General features: G+C 49.8%; 2 protein-coding genes across 6 annotated transcripts in view; one reads left to right on the top strand and one right to left on the bottom strand.

Moving 5' to 3' along the window:
* Nucleotides 1–3,038, bottom strand: part of NFKBIB (nuclear factor of kappa light polypeptide gene enhancer in B-cells inhibitor, beta) — a 15,637-nt gene extending 12,599 nt beyond the window's left edge. The window contains exon 1 of the mRNA XM_005885969.2: nucleotides 2,760–3,038. Coding sequence (XP_005886031.1) covers nucleotides 2,760–2,938 — 179 coding nt within the window. The 5' untranslated portion in view covers nucleotides 2,939–3,038. The remainder of the gene's footprint in view (nucleotides 1–2,759) is intronic.
* Nucleotides 3,039–3,508: 470 nt separating this feature from the next.
* Nucleotides 3,509–21,880, top strand: SIRT2 (sirtuin 2). 5 transcript variants are annotated; one of them, XM_014533144.1, is made up of 17 exons: nucleotides 3,642–3,658; nucleotides 4,481–4,527; nucleotides 4,775–4,880; nucleotides 7,301–7,349; nucleotides 7,621–7,734; nucleotides 11,259–11,300; nucleotides 11,454–11,560; nucleotides 11,678–11,734; nucleotides 12,705–12,773; nucleotides 17,184–17,313; nucleotides 19,356–19,415; nucleotides 19,713–19,768; nucleotides 19,938–20,014; nucleotides 20,097–20,148; nucleotides 20,732–20,802; nucleotides 20,956–21,022; nucleotides 21,143–21,880. In XM_014533144.1, coding segments are annotated over exons 4-17 (1,059 nt in total). In that variant the 5' UTR covers nucleotides 3,642–3,658; nucleotides 4,481–4,527; nucleotides 4,775–4,880; nucleotides 7,301–7,348; the 3' UTR covers nucleotides 21,299–21,880. The 5 variants fall into 5 exon arrangements, with proteins under 5 accessions (XP_005886032.1, XP_014388629.1, XP_005886033.1 ...); XM_005885971.2 differs by lacking the exon at nucleotides 4,775–4,880 and having other exon boundaries at nucleotides 3,555–3,658; XM_005885972.2 differs by lacking the exon at nucleotides 4,481–4,527 and having other exon boundaries at nucleotides 3,579–3,658.
* Nucleotides 21,881–22,141: the final 261 nt, after the last annotated feature.

A 22,141-nucleotide genomic window follows, 5' to 3' on the forward strand; every position in this document is an offset into this window, starting at 1 on the left:
CTGCGAGAGGGCACAGGCCAGGCTGAGGTACCCCCCTCCCCAAGTGCACAAATTTTTGTGCACCGGGCCTCTAGTAACAATATAATAAACTTAAACATAGCTGCTTCAATAAGTAAATGTAAATTATCTAAACATTCTAATTAAAAGGCAGACACTGCCCAGCCTGCCTGGCTCAGGGTTGAGTGTGGACTTATGAACCAAGAGGTCACGGTTCCATTCCTGGTCAAGGTATATACCTGGGTTGACAGCTCAATTCCCAGTGTGGGATATGCAGGAGGCAGCAGATCAATGATTCTCTCTCATCACTGATGTTTCTATCTCTCTCTCTTCTCTCTCTTCCTCTCTGAAATCAATAAAAGTATATTTTTTAAATCTAATCTAATAATAGACAAAGATTGAAATTGACCATACCTTCGCTACGCCTCCCATTGGCTAATCAGTGAGATATGCAAATTAACCGCCAACAAAGATGGCAGCTAATGTGCATACTGCAGGCAGATCCCGCTGCGCTGCCCCAGCGCGGATCCGGGCCTGCTGTGTCTTGGGCGGGGCGGGCGGGGCGAGCGGCAGCGTGATCTGAGAGGGCACAGGTTGGGCTGAGGGACCCCCCCTTCCCTGCCAGTGCACAAGTTTTGTGCACGGGCCTTCTAGTTAATAAATAAAAGGCAGACATTGTCACATTAACTAAAAAAAAGCAAAACCAAACTATATGTTGTCTATAAGAAACTCTTTAAATATAAATATTTAAAAATAGGTTAAGAATAAAAGGATGTCCCTGGCTGGGTTGGTAGGTTGGTTGGAATGTCGTCCGGTACACCAAAAGGTTACAGGTTCAATTCCCAGTCAGGGCACATACCTAGGTTTTGGGTTTGATCCCAGTCCAGGTGCATATGGGAGGCAACTGATCGATGTTTCTCTCTCTTTCTTTCTCCTCTCTCTCTCAAATCAATATCCTTGGGTGAGGATTTTAAAAAGTAAAAATAAAAATATCAAAGGGTGGAATAAGGTGTAGCATGCTAACACCAGTCAGTCAAAAGAAAGCAGGAGGGAGTATTTTTTTAAAAAATATATGTTTATTGATTTCAGAGAGGAAGGGAGAAGGGGAGAGAGAAACATCAATTTTGAGAGAAAATCATTGATTGGCTGTCTCTTGTGTGCCCCACTCTGGGGATCAAACCCGAAACCCAGGCATGTGCCCTGACTGAGCCACACTAGCCGGGCAGGAGGGAGTATTTTAATATCAAAGTAGATTTCAGAGCAAGAAATAGAGAGGGTATTTCATAATGAGGAAGAGATCAATGAATCAAGAGGACAGAATTATAAACATTTGTGCCCTTGATAATAGTGTCCAATTACAAGCAGCAAAACCTGATAGAACTACAAGGAGAAATAGACAAATCCACAATTCTTATTAGAGATTTCAATAAGTTTCTCTCAATAATTGATAGAACAACTGGACAGCAATCATCATCCAGGACATAGTGGAATGGAACACTATACCCAACAACAGCAGAATATACATTCTTTTCAAGTGCACACAATATTCTGAACCACAAAACAAGTCTTAAAAATTTAAAAGGATTCAAGTCATACAAAGTCTATTACCAGTCTCCAATAGAATTAAATTAAAAATCAATAAAAGAAAGGTATCTGGAAGTCTTCCAAATATCTGGAAACTAAATAGCATACTTCTCAATAATCCACTGACCAAAGAAAAAAATCAAAAGAGAAATTATAAAGTATATTGAATTTAATAAAAGTCAAAACACAACATATCAGAATTTGTGAGATACTGTTAAAGCGGTGCTTGAGGAAATTTACAGCACACAGCACCTATAATAGAGAAGAAGAAGGTCTGAACTCAATGACCTCCTTAAGAAACTAGAAAAATAAAAATAAATCAAACCCAAAGGAAAGGGAAAAAGGAAACAAAGTCAGAACAGAGATCAATAAAATAGAAAGCCAAAGAAATGAGAAAAGTAATGAAGCCAACTGGGTTCTTTGACAGAAGATCAATGTTTATTGAGTGCCACCTATGGGTCAGGTTCTGTTCAGTCGCTGAGGATATGGCAGAAAACAACACACAAAAACCCCAGGTACAATCCCTCACTGGGGCCTTTCCAACATTGTTTTTTTCTTTTGTTCTACCCTTTTACCGGGAATGCCCTCCCCAGATAATCTACTTGTCTCATTATCCTGCTTTATTTTTCCCAAAGAACTTACTATATGCTGGCATTCCATTTTTCTGTCTTTTTCATTTTTGTCATTTTTTGTCTTTCTTTTCTTTTCTCTCTCTTACTTTGTGTCTTTCTGTGCCTTTTTCCTCTCTCCCTCTTTTTTTCTTCCTTTACAAATTTTCTCTTTGAATGTGAGATGTGAAGATTAGTGCTCAGAAGGTGGAATCTTAATCAAAGGTCAAGTAATTATTTCGGAAATCAAGGTTTAATGCTCATATATCAGGAGCGAAGAATCAAAAATCATAAATATTTGTGGAGGTTAGAGGTCAGGAGGTACCTGCCTGAGCTACTAATAAAGGTCTCAGGCTGGGGTCAGGAAGATCAAGTCTAGTTTTGGGATCACTGGAAAGGCATGTGGAATTCTGAGAACCAGTGTTCAAGAAAGGAGGTCAGAAATTATGGGTTAGGATCATTTGGGTAGGAAACTGACTTTATAAAAGACTAGGACTTGTGGGTTAGAGGTCAGGAAGTCAAGCATCAGAAGTCAGATTTAGAAGCGAGGGCAGCCTAAGATTCACTCACGTGTCCCCATCCTCGGTTACGTAGCCAAAGACCAGGGGCGCCCACGACAGCCCCGGGCCCAGCTCCGCGCCCAATCCCGGTCCTCCGGGGGCCGCTGCATCTGGACCCAGAGAGCCCAGGCCACTGTCGCACCACTCGTCGGCATCCGCAGCTTTCCCCAAGCACGCGACCCCGGCCATGGCCCCCCAAGTCTCAGGGGCCCCGTGGCCCCGGGCCAGTCGCTGGGCTCTGCCTGGAGCTCTGGCGCTTCCGCCCTGCAGGGAATTCCCCAACACTCCCCCTGATCCATCCAATCAGAGTAGGCCAAATCGCTCACGCCCCGCCCCCATATCACTCCATGGCCAATCAGAGTTTTCATGTAGACTACGCTCTCTACCGGTTCCCACATTTTCCAGGCGCCCTTTATCAACATGGCTACCTATCAGCGCAGGGCACTTTGGGACTCGTAGTCAGGACCTCGCTTGTTTATTCTTTTTATTATTATTTTTGTTGTTGTTGTTAATTCTTACCCAAGAATACTTTTCCATTGATTTTTAGAGAGAATGAAAGAGAGAGGGAAAGAGAGAGAGAGAGCGATGTGAGAGAAACACATTGATTGGCTGCCTCCTGCACACGGCCTGGCCGGGGGAACTGCCCTTGACCGAAATAGAACCTGGGACCCTTCGGTCTGCAGGCCCAGGCTCTATCCACCGAACCAAACCGGCTAGGGCTCGTTTGTTTATTCTTACCGAAAAGGGCGCGCCGGAAGTTGTGAGAAAACCTGTATGCGGCCTCGCTGGCTGCTGGGAGTTGTAGTCCTCTGTCCTATCTCTGACACTACTGTTTCCGGTGCCGTCACGGGCCGAGCAGTCGGTGACAGCCCCGAGGGCCCCCGCCCACGCTCATGGCCGAGCCGGACCGTGAGTCGGGGCCTTGGTGGGAGGGTCGGGCAGGGCCGCTCCGGGGCCTGCCTGAGATCTGCAGGCCCCGGGGCCGAGGGCGGGCGAGGTGGGGCAGGAGATAGGGGCTGTGTGGGGAGGAGTGGGGTTCTGGGGGCCGTTGCTAAGTTATCCCTATGGCTAGGTTGGTGGGTTTCTGGGTCGCGAGCTTTTAAGGGTCCGTTTGCTTTGTCTTCCAAGTTTAGCAAAGAGGGACCTTGGTTGCCAAGGACCCTCTTTGCTAAAGACTTAGGTTGTTGCTGTCCCGGTTGCTAAGGGTACCTGGTTGTTAGGGGGAACTGTAAGATGCTAGGGGACCCCTGGTGTTCCCTCCTATCTCTTCCCTCTAGTTCCTGTGCCCCTCCTAAACAAACCATCCCCACCGCACCTCCTCTCACTTCCAGTCCGAGTATCTCTTACCTTTTCTCTTCCTTTCTAAACTTACCACTGTCTGTAAACCTAACCCTCCCCGAGCGCGCGCGCGCGAGCACACACACACACTATTATGTCCGTCCTGATTCCTCCTGGTGTCCTCCATGCTCTGAATCCTTTACTTTCTCCTCCCTCTACTAAGCCTTCATGTCTCAGCCCCTTTGTCCCTCACTAACCACCTCTCCTCCCAGCACTCTCCACTCTGCTTTTCCCCACCCTCTCCCTCTCTCTACTGCATTTTTACCTCCACCCCCATACACCAGTATAACTAGTTTGGTGGGTCTTCTTGCCCCGGCCCCCTGCTTGAAGCCCTTCATAACTCCTTAACCATTCCCCCCACTGTAACCACATCTGCTCCCCCTCCTCCCCCAGCCTCTGACCCTCTGGAGACCCAGGCAGGGAAGGTGCAGGAGGCTCAGGTGAGATGGGGAAAGGGTGGAGGGAAGGAGAGAGATGGACTTGTTCCCACACCCCACTCCCCGGGGGGTGGGGGGGACAGAAGGAGAGTTACCCCAGGGCCCTCAGCTCACAGCCCCAGTCCCTCGCCCCCACCTCCCAGTTCAGCTTCCTGGGGAATAGTGGATTCTGAGGGCTATCGGAGTGTGCAGCCTCAACCCCAAGCCTGCCCTCCTGAACTTTTCTCTTTCCTTGCTCCCCACCCTCCAGTCCCTTCTGAACCTCATTTATGCTGCTCCTGGAAGAGACAGGCATCCAACTTGGTCCCTGAACTCATGGATCTCATGGACAAGTGACTAGAAAATGACCCTACAGGGTGATTATGAAAATAGCTCAGGGCACTGTGGGAGCCCAGAGGAAACTTTGTGGGGTCACAGATATTCCAGTCAGTCCCTTCTCTGGAGGAATCCACAGGCTGGTCTAGGAGTCAGATTGAGGTAGACACATTTGCAGTACGTGACGAGTGACTGAATTTTCTTAGGCAAGGTGAGAAATGGTGTTCCACACAGAGGGTGCAGCTAGTGCAGAGACCTGGGAGCCTGGAAGAGTGTTATACGTTTAGTAGGTGGTGACTGGGGTATGCATGGCTGACATTTATTGAATACTTCAGCGGGGCACTCTGCTTAGTGCTTTATGGGCATCATCTCATTTCATCTTCCCAGCATTCCTGTGGGAGTCAAGGCCTATTGTGGCCATTTTACAGAAGAGGAATTTGAGGCATAGTTGTTAAGTATCCTGTCCTCTGTCTCTCAGCCAGAAGAGCTGGGAAGGGTTTGCAAGCCACAGCACACTCACATTGCCTTCCAGATGCTTCGGTGAGAGCTAGACACAGAGGCCTGAAAGCCCTGAGAACACCTCTAGGTCCCACATGCTGGGCAGGGCCCTTGAGTCCTTCCACGGAGCCTCACTGTCTGCAGCCTGAAAGAATGCCAGACTCCCACCCCCACCCCCAGCAGCTAAATTGCTGCAAGTTGTAGGCAATGCAGGAGCTGTGATTAGAGCACCTCACAGGCGCCCGGCAGAGGAAACACAAGCGCTTCCTGTCAGGCCACGGCTTCTCCCTCGCCTGGCTCCCAAAGTAGGGCCATTGTCAGAGAAAGGGGTTTAATGTTAAAAAGGATCCTCAGTCTCAAAGAGAGAGACTCGAGGGCTTAAATTACAGCATTGTCCATAATGGGGCAAAACTGGAAACAGCCCAAGTGGCTGTCAGTAGACAGGTTAAGTGAACTATGGGGCCTCCTTACAATGCAACACTATGCAGCTGCTTAAAAGAATGAGGTGGGTCTATAGTATCTTGTTCTGCAGAAGATGCAGGGTGCAGCATTGTGCTATGATATGACCACGCTCTGAGAAAATGATGAGTTTCATATTCAGAGTGATAGGGGAAAGGGGTTTTAAGCAGGAGAGTGAGTTGGTCAGAATTGTTTTTACTAGTGCCACTGCAGGGCCCAGCCCTGGTCTAGCACACAGGTATTTCTCCATTCAGTGGTGGATAGTGCCGGAGCTCCTACCGGGTGCCAGATCCTATTCTCGGTGCTAGACATCCAGTAGTGAACATGAAAAACCCCTGCCTTGTGGAGCTGACATCATGGTGGACCTTGTAGATGTTGTTGATGAGATTATTAGACTGGAGACACCAAAGAGAAGGGCTTGTGAAGTGGAGGGGAGTGGGCCAGCCCAGACAGGCCATCACACGGAGGGTAGAGGGTAGATCAGAGGTGGAGACTGAGGCTGGGAGTCTAGGTAGGAGGCTGGGACAGAGCCCCCAAGGGAAGAGGACAGGCTGGACCAGGTGGAGCACTGAAGAGGGGACACATTATGGCAGGAGGGCAGGGGAGGAAGGCTGGATGCATCTGGCAAACTGGGAGATGGAGGCCACACTGAGATGGGGCCCAGGAGGAGGAGCAGGTTTGGGAAAGATGCTGAGGCCAGTGTGGGACACGGTGGGAGTGAGGAGCCTTGGGTCCCTTAAAGGCAGGCATCCAGGAGGCCATGGGAACCTTGGATCAGAGAGGTGGCATCATCAGTGACTGGACCAAGGCCATTGGCATGGATGAGGCAGGTATCCCAGGGAAGGTGAAGGGAGAAAGCAGGCAGGGCCCAGGATCTGCAATTTGGGAGCCTGGCTAAGGGGAGGGGTCGATAAGGAAATGGAGGGTTGGAAAGGCAGTAACTGGGGTTTTCATCAGGAGGGCTGATGACCAGAGGGTGAGGACTGAAGTGTTTTCACTGGCATTATTACATTATTATGGAGTGACTTTGGTGAGGAGGGCTGGGAGGGGGCGGCAGGTGCATGCTACAGGGGACAAGAAGGGATGCAAGGGGAGAATGTGGATTTGGCACATGAAATAGCAATAGTCAGAGCTTCCTGAGCACTTACCCCACTGGGTGCTGTCTAAGCCCCTCACATAGATGAACTCATTTCATCTCACAATAGCCCACTGAGGTAGCTGCCCTCTGACATCCGTCTCCAAGATGAGGAGCTCTGAGACTCAGAAAAGCAAAGTCACCCATATGAGATTACAGTCCTTGGGAGAGGCAGGCCGTGTCCCCAACGCAGGCACCCTGACCCAGAGCCCACACACTGGCCCCCAGAGCTGTCCCTCCACCACGGCCCCTCACTTCCTTGGGCCCACATCCCAGCCCAGAGCCTTTCCCAAAACCGGGGTGTCACCCCACCCCCCACTTCCTAATCCCACTTCTTGGACCTGGCTACCTTACCCCCACCCCTTTCAGGACTCAGATTCAGACACTGAGGAAGGAGCAGCTGGTGGAGAAGCAGAGAGTGAGTATCTTCCTTAGGAGCCTCATTCTGCGGGGGCTGAGGTGGGGGCGGTTTAGGGCAGGGTCTGGGTGATACCCCTCACCTCCATCAGGGATGACATTCAGGTATGTAATAATGGGTGCAGTGCCAATGCCTGGCGCCCCCCGGCTGGATCCAGCATGGACCCTTGAGTTGTGGGAAGGCAGGGGATCCCTGGGCTGGGGCAGGGTTGCTCTGAGCCTCTGTGCACCCAGGCTGAGTGCCCACTACTGTCTCTCTTCTTTTTGGCCAGTGGACTTCCTACGAAATTTATTCTCCCAGACGTTGGGCCTGGGCACCCAGAAGGAGCGTTTGCTGGACAACCTAACCCTGGAAGGGGTGGCCCACTACATGCTGAGTGAGCGCTGTAAGTCCTTCCCCACCTGCACTGGGCCACTCCCCCGTCCTGGCCCCAAGCGATTTCTCAGCCCCCGGCTACTTGAACTATTCACAACTGTTGTCTGCAAGTAACAAGAAACCCAATTCAAACTGGTTTATACCAAAAAAGGAGTCTGTTCAACTCTTAACTAAAATCCAGCCTGAAGCATGGCCTGGTTCAGGGGCTTCCATGTTGTCAAACATCGTAACCCTCTCTGGCGCTGGTTTCTTCTGTGTTGGGGTGAAGGTAGCTCCTGGCAGCTCCAAATGCAAGTTCCACCAGCCTCGCAGCTCCCACTGAAGAGAGCATCTTTCTCCCAACAGAGCAGAGATTGGCTTCAGTTGGTGCAGGTTGGGTCACGTTCTTACGCCAAACTAATCACTGTGTCTCTGATTGGCCAGACCTGGGTCACATCTCCATTGCTGAACTAATGACTGCACTCTGATTGGCCAGGCCTGTTTGATAGAATGAAGATGATAATAGTATTTCCTTATAGAGTTATTAGGGGTTAAAAAAAGTTAATAAAAATGTAAATGCCTGGGCTAGGACATGGAGCATAGCAAGAGCTGTGTGTTCCCTATGATTATTAATTATTACAGAAAGCTTCTTTCAGCTGTGGTGTGTAGGTGCCTCTTTACTGGGTCACCATGTAGTTTATATTTCTTGCTGTGAGCTGAGGTCACCCAAGTCTGAGAAACCAAGCCCTCGGCAGTTCTCAACTAGAACAATCAACCCTTTGAGGGTCCTGAACAGACCTTTGTTGAGGACATCTTCTCCAGTTTCCTCGTCTTCCAGCTGCTGCCGGCTCCCTTCTCGGGTAGCCAGGCTGCCACCCTGAGCCTCCCTCTCCTGGGCAGACCAGGCAGCTGGCTATAGCCAGCTACTGGCTTGGGTGGGTGGGCAGTGGCTACAGTGTTCCTCCATCTTCCTTCACCTGGATTTTAGGATAATGGGTCTATGAGGGGATAATAATAAATAAACAGTTAATTGAGTCCTCACTATTTGCCGAGTGCTGGGCCAGGCACTTGACGGGCTTCCTCTCATTTGATTTTCACATCATTATGAGATGTGAGATCATTACAGGAGTAATCTGGACAGAGGAGGAAACTGAGGCACAGAGAGGCTGTGAGTTGGTGCAGGGTTACACACTAGTTAGAGGCAGAGTCAAGACTCAACCCCAGCCCTATGAATCCAGAGCACAGGCTCCTTCCCCGCTGTCCTCCTTTGGACAGGATACACCAGAGGTGCCTGGTTCACAGGCCTTCACTTGTGTCTGTCCATCAGCTCATGGGCAGGTGCCAGGCTGCATGGCAGGGCTGCCTGCCAGCCAGCAGCTAAAGAGGCAACTGGGCTATTGTGAAATGATTCGACCCCTGTCCTGTCTTCCTATCTTCTGAAAGCTGATAAATATAGGGGAACAAAGTGCTTATAGGTATACAAATCATGGGTCTCAAGAAATGTAATACAGTTGACTCAAGAATAATAGCAAACATATACACAGTTGACCCTTGAACAACACAGGTTTGAAATGCATGGGTCCACATATCAGATTTTTTTCAATAAATACTATATATGTATTTCCTCTTCCTTATGATTTTCTTAATAATTTTCTTTTCTCTAGCATACTTTATTATAAGAATACAGTATATAATACATGTAGCATACAAATATATATTAATTGACTCTTTATGTTATAGGTAAGGATTCCAGTCAACAGTAGGCTATTAGTAGTTAAGTTTTAGGGGAGTCAAAAGTTATACACGGATTTTCAACATGCTAGGGTGGGGGTGGGGTCATCTCTATTAAACCCCCACATTGTTCAAGGGTCAACTGTATAGTGTTTGCCCAGTGCTGGGCACAGATCTAAGTTTTACAAGAATAAATTCAGCCCTAGCCGGTTTGGCTCAGTGGATAGAGCGTTGGCCTGTGGACTGAAGGGTACCGGGTTTGATTCCGGCCAAGGGCACATGCCTGGATTGGAGGCTTGATCCCCAGTAGGGGCTGTGCAGAAGGCAGTCAATCAATGATTCTCTCTCATCATTGATGTTTCTATCTCTTCCTCCCTCTCCCTTCCTCTCTTAAATCAATAAAGAAATATATTTTTTTTTAAAAAAAAGAATAAATTCATTCTCTCAACAGCCCTGTGAAGTCAGTACTGAAATTATGCCCATTTAACAGCAGGAAACTGAAGTCAGAGTAGGGATCTGAACTGAGACGCCCTGATGGTGAGCAGGAGAACCAGGATTTGAATCTGTTATCCACTCTCCTGTTCATTAGGTCTGAGAGTGGTAAATCTTTGGTCTTCACCTGAAAATTGCCAGACTAATGTGTGTTTGATTACAGAGAAAAGAAATGTGTATAATATGCTAGAAATAGGTGGATTCAGGATTGTGTCCAAAAGATGAGGTCCTGCCAGAGATTTTTACAATAACCAGTAACTCTTCTGGGGGAAACCCTCAACCCTAGCCTCCTCATTAAGATCTAGTTTTAGCCCTGGCTGGTTTGGCTCAGCGGATAGAGCATCAGCCTGCAGACTGAAGGGTCCCAGGTTTGATTCCGGTCAAGGGTACATGCCTGGGTTTCGGGCTCAATCCCCAGTAGGGGGGGTACAGAAGACAGCCAATCAATGATTCTCTCTCATCAATAATGCTTCTATCTCTCTCTCCCTCTCCCTTCCCTTCTGAAATCAATAAAATATGTATATATATATATACACACACATATATATATATATATTTTTTTTTAAGATCTAGTTTTATCTCACCCAGCTGGTGTAGTTCAGTGATTGACCATTGACCCATGAATCAGGAGGTCACCATTTGATTCCCGGTCAGGGAAGATGCCTGGGTTGCAGGCTCGATCCCAATGCAGTGATTCTCAACCTTCCTAATGCCGCGACCCTTTAATACAGTTCCACATGTTGTGGTTACCCCCAATTTCATTGTTACAAATTGAACATAATTAAAGCATAGTGATTAATCACAAAAACAATATGTAATTATATATGTGTTTTCCAATGGTCTTAGGCGACCCCTGTGAAAGCGGTTGAGAACCGCTGCAATAGGGAGTGTGTAGGAAGCAACCAATCGATGTTTCTCATTGATGTTTCTCTCTCTATCTTTCTCCCTTCCTCTCTCTAAAATCAATAAAAACATATATTTAGAAAAAATCTAGGTGTGTCTAGGTCTAGTTAGGGGCAGAAGCTTCTCTACAAGTGGCCTTTTCTCGACTAAGTTGGTATAATTTCAAACAGTAGATTCTTTGTCCCCATACTGGCTCTTCCACCAATCAACTGTGTGACTGCTTCCCCTCTCTGAGCCTTGGTTTCCTCATCTGTAAAGTGGGGATATTAACACCACCTGCCTCTCGGTGGTTGGGAGGACCATTCATGCATCTGCAATGTTTGCCCCAGGGCCTGGGACCAAGTGAACAGTGTCAAGGGCTGTGATAGATGGTGTTATTTTGGGGCCAAGCAAACCATGTCATATGATGCATAAACTCCTTTCTTCCAGGTCGCAGGGTCATCTGTTTGGTGGGAGCTGGAATCTCCACGTGTAAGTGCCCCCTTCCCCTGTTTTGGGGGAGCCCCTTCCAGGGGCGAGGTGGGGAGAGGGGGAGCCGTGTCTAGGCCCTCACTTGGAAGGGTCACTGTGGTATAGATGGGGCCCAGGTCCCTGATGGATTGCTCCCTGCCCCTCCTCCCCCAGCCGCGGGCATCCCTGACTTCCGCTCCCCATCCACGGGCCTCTATGCCAACCTGCAGAAGTACCATCTTCCCTATCCAGAGGCCATCTTTGAGATTGGCTACTTCAAGGTATGTGCAGGGAGGAATGTTTGCAATGATGGGATTAGGGGATGGAATGGGGTCATCTGCTCTCATGTCACCAGGGGCATCTGGGTGCCCACCTGCCTTTCACTTTCTCTTCCACAGAAACATCCAGAGCCCTTCTTTGCCCTCGCCAAGGAACTCTATCCTGGGCAATTCAAGGTGAGCTTTTTTCCCCCAATATATTTTATTGATTTTTTACAGAGAGGAAGGGAGAGGGATAGAGAGTTAGAAACATCGATCAGCTGCCTCCTGAACACTCCCTACTGGGGATGTGCCGGAACCAAGGTACATGCTCTTGACCGGAATCAAACCTGGGACCCTTTAGTCCACAGGCCGATGCTCTATCCACTGAGCCAAATCGGTCAGGGCAAGGTGAGCTCTTTTTTGCCAGGGAGAACAGCAAAGGCTGGTGGACAGCAGGCATGGGAAGGGCCACTTGGACAAATATAAACTGGTCATTAAATACATGGGCTCTGACTCCTGATCCCTCATTTCCTGCTCTTTTTTGTTGTTGTTAATTTTTACCTGAAGATATTTTTTCCATTGACTTTTAGAGAGAGGAGAAGGGACGGGGAGAGACAGAGATAAACATCGATGTGAGAGAAACACATTGATTGGTTGCCTCTCACACAAGTCCTGACCAGGGCTGGGGATTGAGCCGGCAACTGAGGTATGTGCCCTTGACCTGAATTGAACCCGGGACCCTTCAGTCCACAGGCCAAGGCTCTATCCACTAAGCCAAACCAGCTAGGGCTCCCTGCTCTTTTGACCTTGAGCCTCAGTTTTTCCATTTGTAAAATGAAGCTGATAATATTATATGAAAAGGGTTGTTGTGAGGCTTAAATGAGTTAACAATATGTACAAAAGCCCAGTCTCTGGAGACAGGCTGCTTTTGTACAAACCCCAACTCTAAACTTGGCAGCTGTGCGACTTTGGCAAGATAATCGGCCTCCATGTGCTTCAGTTTCCTATCTGTGAAATGGGTATAATGATGGCCTGTGCCTCACAAGGTCAATGTGATGATTCCATGAGGTAAAACAGGCACAGTGCCCAGAACAGTGAGCAGCAGGTGGCGATGTCGGGAGCCTTCTCTGTTATTGTCATCATTGTTATGATTGCTCCCCTCCAGCCGACCCTGTGTCACTACTTCATCCGCCTGTTGAAGGAGAAAGGGCTGCTCCGGCGCTGCTATACTCAGGTAGGCGGGACCGTGGGCATCCTGGGAGGGAGAGGGAGGCTGCCTGTGACCTGGTGCCTCAGTGGTAAGAGCTCGGGCCCCTGCTGCTTTGTCCGGTGACCTGCAGTGAGCCATTTCCCCTCTCAGCCTCAGTTTGCCCTTCTGTAAAGCAGAGGCCAGAACAGCTACACACTCTCAGGCCTGAGGTGACATGGCAGTGAGCTCCTCTTCTCTGAGCCATCCCACATGTACTGAGAAAGGACCTGGTGCCTGAGGGGAGGGGATACCATTTACACCATAGATTTCATAGATTTTCCAGCAGATGATACCAGAATGACTGGATCTAACAAAATCCGTACACTATGTCAGTATCCTAATGGGCAGATGTAGTGTCTTAAGAAAGGGTCATCTTTTTATGATTTGCACAAAAGCCTCATATGTGCTATGGGTTCCTGGCTCATACATGTCAGGTGCTGAGCCTAGGGCCTCAGCCTGGGGTACTCAGGCAAAGATGGCTCACCTTGTTGGCTCCTGGACTTCTGGGATCTCACACCCTTAGCAGTAAAAAATGTTTATGCCTCTACCTTTGTTTTTTGGTTATGTATTGAAATGACATGATATCATGCATGCTATAAATTATACTATACCTCAGAACCCCAAATTGTAAAATAGAGAACACATGAATATAAATAGGTATTCTAATATTTCCTTCCTGCACCTGGCAATTTGGGCCCGCAGCCTCAGAAACTGCCACCAGGGGGAGGATGAATTCTTTGTAGGCCCAGATTTTTCAAATGGAGTGCAGGTGCTTCTGCCTAGAGCTGGTAGTGTGATGGGGTAGGGGACAGTCACCTCCTAGGAGTAGCCCAGGCTCAAGATAAACCTGACCTTTCTTCCCAGAGGGTCAGCTTTATCCACAGGATGTGGCTCAGACATGATACAATGGCTCATCTGAGCCAGTGCCCTCCGTGCATGATTTCGTGGACTCCTCACCTTGCCCTTGCTGGCATCCCTGTTTGTTAGCTTCTGTCACAAAGGTTTACTGAGTGTCAACCGAGTGCCAGGCCCTGCTGGCAGCAAACAGAGCAGACTCCCTGCCCTCCTGAAGCTGACATTAATGTGGGGAGAGACCATGGACAAGATGCATAAGTAGCTTATGTACTGTGGCAGATGAGAGTTCTGTGGAGTAGGTTTAAGCAGAAAGGGAAATCTGAACCTCTGTGTGTGGAGGGTGGAGGGTTGTTGTAAACAAGGTATCAGGAAGGCCTCACTAAGACATTTAAACAACGACCTAAGGGAAGGAACCATGAGATTATTTTGGGGGACTGCGTTCCAGGCAAGGGAACAGCCAGTGCAAGATCCTGAGGGAGACCAAATTTGATGTGTTCAAGAAGCTGGATCTGAGTAAGCGAAGAGGACAATAGTAGGAGAGAATGGAGGAGATGAGGTCAGGGAGGTGACAGGGGCAGACCTTATGGGGCCTCAAGCCTGAGCAAGATGGTGCCACAGGAGGGCTCTGAGCAAAGCAGGGATGAGATCAGGTGTCCCTCTGGCTGCCTGTAGGAGCTAGACTATGGGCGCAGTGGGGAGGGGGTTACAGAGACCAGGGAGGAGGCTGCTGTGATGGTTTAAGCAGGAGAGGATGGAGGCTGGGCCAGGGTGGGGGCTGTCAAGGGGAGAAGGGGCAGGTTATGGATCCATTTTGAAGCTTGAACCAGCAGGACTTGTTGATGGATGGGATGTGAAATGATTCATGAGAGAGAGGAGTCAAGGATGACTGGACAGCTCTCAGCCTGGGCACCTGCTGCTTTTTACTGAGATGGTGGGAGGTTGTGGGGGTGGGGGCAGAAGAGGAGTTTGCTTTGAGGCCTATTGAGGTTGAGATGCCACGTGGAGATGTGGACAGATGGTTGGACACAGGAGTCTAGACTTAAGCCAGAGGAGCAGCGTATAAACAATGTTTAAACTCACCAGACAGGATGAGATCACAGGGTTCCAGCACGAGAAGCCCAGGCCCAGGACAAAGTGCCCGTCAGAGCTGCTCAGCGGGCTCACTCCCCAGCTCTGCAGAGGCACATGTGCCTGCCCTTGACCATGAAAGTATGGCAGCCGCCTCCTACTTTTACACGAGAGCCAACATGAATACATTCTGGGGTCAAAGGGTACTCTGCAGGCATTCCCCCTTCAGTTGCAACATTTAATGCATGAAATTTAACTATATGTAATATTCAAACTGGCATACTACCTAAAATAGATAAAGGTGGGGAAAAAACCTTTCCATTCTCACATTTCATGAAACCACTTTTTTCAAACTTAACACCCTCTTCCTTGATCTCAGCCACTATTTGAGTCACTGACCCAGTTTCCTGGAACACATTGTCTTCACTTCTTTCTGAATTGTGGTGACGCAGCAATTCTGAAGCGACATATCATGCAGTTTTTATCTAAAGGCACAAGTATCCACTCAAATGTGAGAACAATTGCCCTGTTCACCTAAGTCACTTGATCATCACAGCAACACATTCTTTGAAATATTGGCATTTGCACTATACATAGGGTTTGGACTTGTCTTTCTTTCTTTTCAACCAATTTATTTGCCTCTCTTTATTTCTCTTTCACTGGGCAGCTAAAAGAAGGAAATCCTTTGTCAGCACAATTCATTGGTCTCCCGCCTCAGCTCGCATTTTGGTAATGCACAGCCATACTTGTGCATTATTTTTATTATAAGTATTTATTTAAGCCAAACATATGATGGAAGCACGATCTCAAATGTTCCCTGAACTTAGCTTTCTTTCACCTCACCCTTTGTCTGAAAGACTCTTCCGTATCCTCACCCACATAGCAGCTTCATGCTTTTTAAAAGCTGTCCATGGTGATATGTCTAACAGGGACACAATGTTTTAAAACAAAAAGGGAACCAAGGTTTAAAAATCAGATTTCAGGTGAAAGCCCTAAAAATTGGGAAGCGCTGCATCCTGGGTGGCCTTCTCCGGGAGAATAGCTGGTGGAGTTGAGTAGCCACTGCCCACTCTCGGAACTGCTCACCCTTGCCCAGGGCACACCCCTCCATGGCCAGTTTCCTGCCGGCACCGGGGCCATGTGGCAGTTGCTGAGTATCGTCTCAAGTTCAGTGCTTGTCCTTCCAGACAGAATCTCCTTGGGCCATACTGCCCAGCCCCCAGCTCCCCTCCCTGCAGGTCACTGATGTGGGCTCCTTCGCGTGTCTCATTCTGTGGCAAGCAGATACACAAATTCAAATATATTTTTTTCACATCCTGTACACACTGCCTTTGTGCTTTTTTTGCCTTTTAACATAGTGGCGAGATCATTTCCTATCCGTACATACAGGTTGGCCTCATTCTTTGTTTTTGTTTCTTGATTTCACATGGCGTCAAAGAATAACAGGCATTCAGGCAGTTCTTCTACACGCTGTTGAGTTATCTGCGCACACACTGCTGATGTACAAGGGAGTCAATAGTAGGCTGAATCAAGTAACAAAGGCAAACTAGGATTCCCAGTGGAGAGGGGGAGGGAGAAAGCTGCAGAGAATCTGGGAACAGTGACTCTTGTCTGCATGTTCTGGGGTAAGCTGATTTCTGGCAGGGAGGGGAGAGTGCAGTTGGGGCCATCTGCCCTTGAAAGGAACCTTTCAGTTGTCCATGGCATCTCCAGGAAACCTTGTCGGTTCAGCTGTGGGCCACACGTGACGGACCGTCTCTGTAACATCTGCCAGTGTCCTCGGCCGGCACCGGCCTCACGGGCAAACGAAAACTGCTCCAGAGAGGCTGCGTGTTGAGAGAAAAATGAGAGCACAAATGTGTATGTGGGAGAGAATATCCTTGTTTGGTGAATCAGGAAAGTTTCTTTGTCTCAAAGGAATACAGTTAAGATTCTGTCCGTGAAACAGACCTGTCAGAAACCTGGCTGCTAAATAGGGAAAGTGTGATTAAAACCACAAAGCCCCCCTGAGTTTTTTATTTCTGCTGCTGCTTGGCCAGGGCTGCCACACACAGCTGTGCAGTTTGGGTGCTGCACAAGAACGCCACATCGGAGGGGGCTCGGTTTACAATGGGAACATTGTACATCATTTCAACAGATTTCTAGTAGGTGGCACTAAAGTATGTGGTTCCGACAAAACAAATGATCTGAAAAATGGAAGCAAAGTGGCCTGAATTTGCAGAGAAATGCCATATGGGCTGGTGATGGCCATGGGCCTGGGCTTATACACATTTGAGTTTGGACCCGTGCCTATAAGCATCCATGACTTTTACCCTTTCAGTGGCACCATAAGAATAAACAGAATTTTTTAGACACACCCTGCCCCTTGCTTTCCCTACCTTCTCTCTCTCCCTGTCCCACTGGTTTCTCTTGGCTACAACTCCCTGCTCCGTCTTCTGCTCCTGACCCTCTTCCCTCCCTTTCTCCCTCCAGAACATAGACACCCTGGAGCGAGTGGCAGGGCTGGAGCCTGAGGACTTAGTGGAGGCCCATGGCACCTTCTACACGTCGCACTGCATCAGCCCCCTCTGCCGGAAGGAGTATACACTCAGCTGGATGAAAGGTGAGGGGCTGGAGGTTATCCCTAAGGGCAGGCCTTCTGCCCACTGTCCGCTGCTCAGCTCCAGGGGCAGGGCCTTCCCCAGTGGGCACCTGTTCTGCCCTGCACAGCTCTGTGGCTCTTTTTAGCAGATAATGGCAGCCTCCAAAGATTTGAAGTGACAGTGAGGTTCATTGCTCCACTACTTCCTCACAGCCAGGTTATGATGGATGCAAGCTCCAGATCCAGGTCAGCCGCACACAGAGACAGGTAGCAGAGGCCCCCAAATGGTCATACCGCCTCTTTCGTGATGTCATGAAACCCTAGCTCTTTGCCCTTTGAGGGGCTCTGACCTTAGTGTACCTGATGTGCTCATCAAGGCAGCTGGAACTAAGTTCTCAGGAGAGCAGAGCTGTCCGATAGAGCTTTCTGAGATGAGGGAAACCTCCCATCTCCGCACTGTCCGGTATGGCAGCTGCTGGCTTCACTGAAATGTGGCTAGTGGGACCAAGGAACTCAATTTTAAATGTAAAAAGCCATATCTGCTATGACGACCATATGGGACAGCACTTGTACGAGAAACACAGGACTCAATTAGCCCATGAATTCAGGCGAGCAGAATCTATGGAGTGTGAAGCCAAACACAGGCCTGATCAGGGCTGAAGGCTGGGGCTGCCCCTACAGGGCTTGCTAAAGTCATAGTCCCCATTCATGTTAGGGCAGAGTGTCCAAAAAAGGGGGGGGAAATTTTTCAGCCAACCCACATTTCTTGAATACAGCAAGAGCCTATTTCTGACCTCCACTGTGTGAATTAAGAAGTCACTTATGAAGAAATGAATGTGAGGTGTGAGGAATCATAGGAGCTAAGAACGAAGAAAAGGCAAAAAAAAAAAAAAAAGAAGTCACTTATTTCACCCATGAAAACCCATTTCTGACATTCTTTATGCTAACTTCACAAAGCCTCTGGTGTCCATGGGAGATAAGGACAACACTTGTATTAGGGCCTCTGGATAAAATACCAGCTGACCATCCTTTGAGTGAGGAGGCCTGAACAGCCCAGCTACGTGCAGCTGGGGATGATGTACAGTTAACATTACCCCATTATGTTCACTTACAGCAATAGCTCATGCAGCACCCACAAAATAGGATACTGTCAATGCAGAAATGTTTTAAAATAAATGACAGACATTAAAACACTTCTCTAACTATTTGTCAAAGAAATGAATGGTTGAATGAATGAGCTAGGATTCTATGGATTGCAAGTGGCAGAATGCTTTTCAAGTTTTCTTAATCAATAAGCAATAAGGAGACAGACCAGTGTGGCTCAGTGGTTGAGTGGCGACCTATGAACCCAGAGGTTGCTGGCTCGATTCCCAGTCAGGGCACATGCCTGGGTTGTAAGCTCAATCCCCACTGTGAGGTGTGCAGGAGGCAACTAATCAATGATTCTCTCTCATCATTGATGCTTCTGTGTCTCTCTCCCTCTCCCTCTCCCTCTCTGAAATCAATAAAAATATACTAAAAAAAATAATAATAAGCAATAAGGAGCATGATAGTCACAGTATGGTGTGTGGGGGTGTCAGTCACAGAACCCAAGTCTGCCTAAAGATTTCTCCCCATCCCAGGATCATCTGTGTATTCTTCCCTCTTGTTCTGCCACCAGGCCTGGGACCCCAGGCCTCTCTTACCCAGGAGGAAATAGGGCTGCCCTCAAAGACCCACAGACAGAACTTCACTCTTGACTCCAGTTTCCCCAGGTTGGGAGTTGGGGAGTCCAGTGGCCCCTATTAGGAGCAAGTGTCTGCTCATTTGTTGACTCTTTCATTCAGTAGCTAAGCCTGTTGCTGGGAGCCACCCTTGGACTCCTGGGGCATGGGGGAGGACAGGGGCAGTTCTCTGAGACGGGGGGTCCCTTCTGAGCAGGGCAGATACCCAGGAGGTTCCCTGGTGACTGAGGTGTGTTTGCGTGGACAGTGAAGAAAGGGGCAGGGGAGGTGGCAGGGCAGGCTGCAGCCCCAGCCCAGAGCCTCTCACCTCCTTCTCCCCTTCCCCTTCTCCACACCCAGAGAAGATCTTCTCCGAGGTGACTCCCAAGTGTGAGAACTGTCAGAGCGTGGTGAAGCCTGGTGAGCCTTGGGGCCAGGGACCAACCGAGGGAGATTTGGACTGCCCCAAATCTAATGCCGACTTGGAAACACCCCACCCCACTAACCCCTTCCCCAGAAGGCCACAGTCGCCATCCACCCACCTCTGGTCACCCTCTCTCCAGGGAGAGGGCTCTGTACCCTGGCCTGTCCCTGCTGCTCTGCACCCCCCACCCAGCCCTGAGGTCTGCCTTCTGCTCCTTCCTGTACTCTGCCTCCCCTTGTTCACTGTCTTTTTCTGTCCTGTGTTGTCTGTCTGTCCATCCGTTTCCACCTCAGATATTGTGTTCTTTGGTGAGAACCTCCCAGCGCGTTTCTTCTCCTGCATTCAGTCAGTAAGTGTCTCCATCACCACTCTGTGCTCAGCCCATGTGGGGACAGCCTGGACCCTGCCCTGGGGAGGGTCACTTCCTCAGCCAGCAGTGGGGACTGGGGTGGGGAGGGAGGGCCTCAGCCTTTGCTGAGGGTGGAGCCCTCATGGCCATGGCCACTCCCCCTTCACAGGACTTCCTGAACGTGGACCTGCTCATCATCATGGGCACCTCTCTGCAGGTGCAGCCCTTTGCATCCCTCATCAGCAAGTAGGTTGGGGTTTGGGCTCGGGGGTGCTGGGGATAGGGGAGCCAGGACAGGTCCTCACTACTCAGCTCGCCATCCTCCCAGGGCACCCCTCTCTACCCCACGCCTGCTCATCAACAAGGAAAAAACTGGCCAGGTGAGTCGGCTTTTATTCACTTCTCATTCTTCCCTGCCTGCTTGATCCTCACATGGGTCCCCATTTCTTCCCACTGGCTGCCTCGGAATGATGGGATGGGTCTCTGGGGAACCCAATAGTTCAGACCCCTCAGCTCCGGACCAGGGATTCCAGAATCCAGAGGGATCAAGTTCTGGGCTGCCCTGACTCTAAAATTCCACAGGCTCTGGGTCATTCAGAGCCCTTTTGAGCAAGTGACATAACCCCAACTCAGAGCAACTGAAGCCAAAACACTTCCTGGAACTGAAGAGTCAGGGCAGCGGGAGCCTGGGCCTTCTCAGTGTCATCAGAGTCACCAGGGGCTTCCTCTTGGAGAGTAATGTTTCTTCCAACAGGCAAAACATGCCATGTGCCAGACGCTGCTGTAAGCGTTTTCCCTGGGTTAACCCACTGACAGTACAGCCCTCGGTGTGGGTTCGATGATCATCCCCACTACAGATAAGGAAACTGAGATTCCGAGAGGCCAGGCCACTTAAGCGAAGTCACAGAGCTGGGGTGCAAACCCAGTGCTCTTCTCTCTCCCCATACCCCCTCTTCCCTGCAGACTGACCCCTTCCTGGGAATGATGATGGGCCTTGGGGGAGGCATGGACTTTGACTCCAAGAAGGCCTACAGGTAAGGCCTGGATCTGCTGTGGGGAATGGAGCCTGCGAGGGACAGGTCCAAGGTGGGGGTGGGGAGAGGGTGGGGCATGAAGGCACACAAACAGGGCAGAGCTAGCAGGGGCCTGGGGCAAGCCTGGGAGATCTGATTCTCACTCAACCACAGGGATGTGGCCTGGCTGGGTGACTGTGACCAGGGCTGCCTGGCTCTTGCTGACCTCCTCGGATGGAAGGTGAGGAGCCTGGGCCACCCCAGCCCTCCCTGAGCCCAGTCCCTGGACCCCTGCCCCATGGGTCCTCTGACCCCATGAGGCATGGTGACCTCTGACCCCTGGAAACATTGTCCCCTGCAGAAGGAGCTAGAAGACCTTGTCCGGAAGGAGCATGCCAGCATTGACGCTCAGTCAGGGTTGGGGAGCCCCAACCCCACCACTTCAGCTTCCCCCAGGAAGTCCCCACCTGCCGCCAAGGAGGAGGCCAGGACCACGGAGGGGGAGAAACCCCAGTGACACCTGCGCCTCCCAGGCAGGATACCCAGCTCCTTTGGGGCAGTTGAGCCCCAACCAGCCCTGGTCCTCCCTAACTTGCAGCTTTTGTCTGGGGAGCTCAGAGCATTCCCTCAGTCTCATAACCACCCCCTCCTAAAACTGGGGTCCCAGCCCCCCTGACCCTGGCAGATCTCTAACATCTCCTGGGGGCTGAGGCATGAGCCACCCATCTCTAACAGCCAGACCCTCTAGCTACCCCAGGGGCAAGGATCAACCTCCCTAATGTCTAACTGCTCCCAGGAGACCGAGGAGCCTCCAAATTTCTAACTGTCCCAGGACAGGGCCATAGAGCCCACATACTTTCAACTGCTCCCAGGGGCCTGTGGCCAAGTAGACAAAATTTAACCTACCCTGGCAGGACTGGAGGCCCTCCAAACATAACTCATCAAATGGGGGGATTTGAGCCTGCAGACCTCCCACCTCTCTGCCTCCAATTCCTAAAGTGGGTGCTGGGCTGCCTTCACTCAGGACCCAATTCCCATGCAGAATGGGCAGATGATGTTGCCTATTGGAGACAAATTAAAAACAAAAAGCTAACCGTCAGCTGTCTGGCCTCGCTGTTCCTTTCTGTGGGCTCGCAGGGAAGCAGCTGAGGGAGGGGGTGAGAGCTTGGGCCACTTAAGGAAACCAAGACATCTACAGGCTCTTGTGAGAAATAGAGCAAGGGGTGCCAGAGAGGCTCCTACCCCTGACTTCCCATCATCAGGATTCCTTCTTCCAAAGCCCTGTTATCTGAGGCCTAAGGCCCCAGAAAGAGGCAAGAAGTCAATTTCAGATACTCCCCCCCCAGCTCCGCCTCTTCCC

Source organism: Myotis brandtii, unplaced genomic scaffold, assembly GCF_000412655.1.
Source record: "Myotis brandtii unplaced genomic scaffold, ASM41265v1 scaffold947, whole genome shotgun sequence".
Classification (NCBI taxonomy): domain Eukaryota; kingdom Metazoa; phylum Chordata; class Mammalia; order Chiroptera; family Vespertilionidae; genus Myotis; species Myotis brandtii.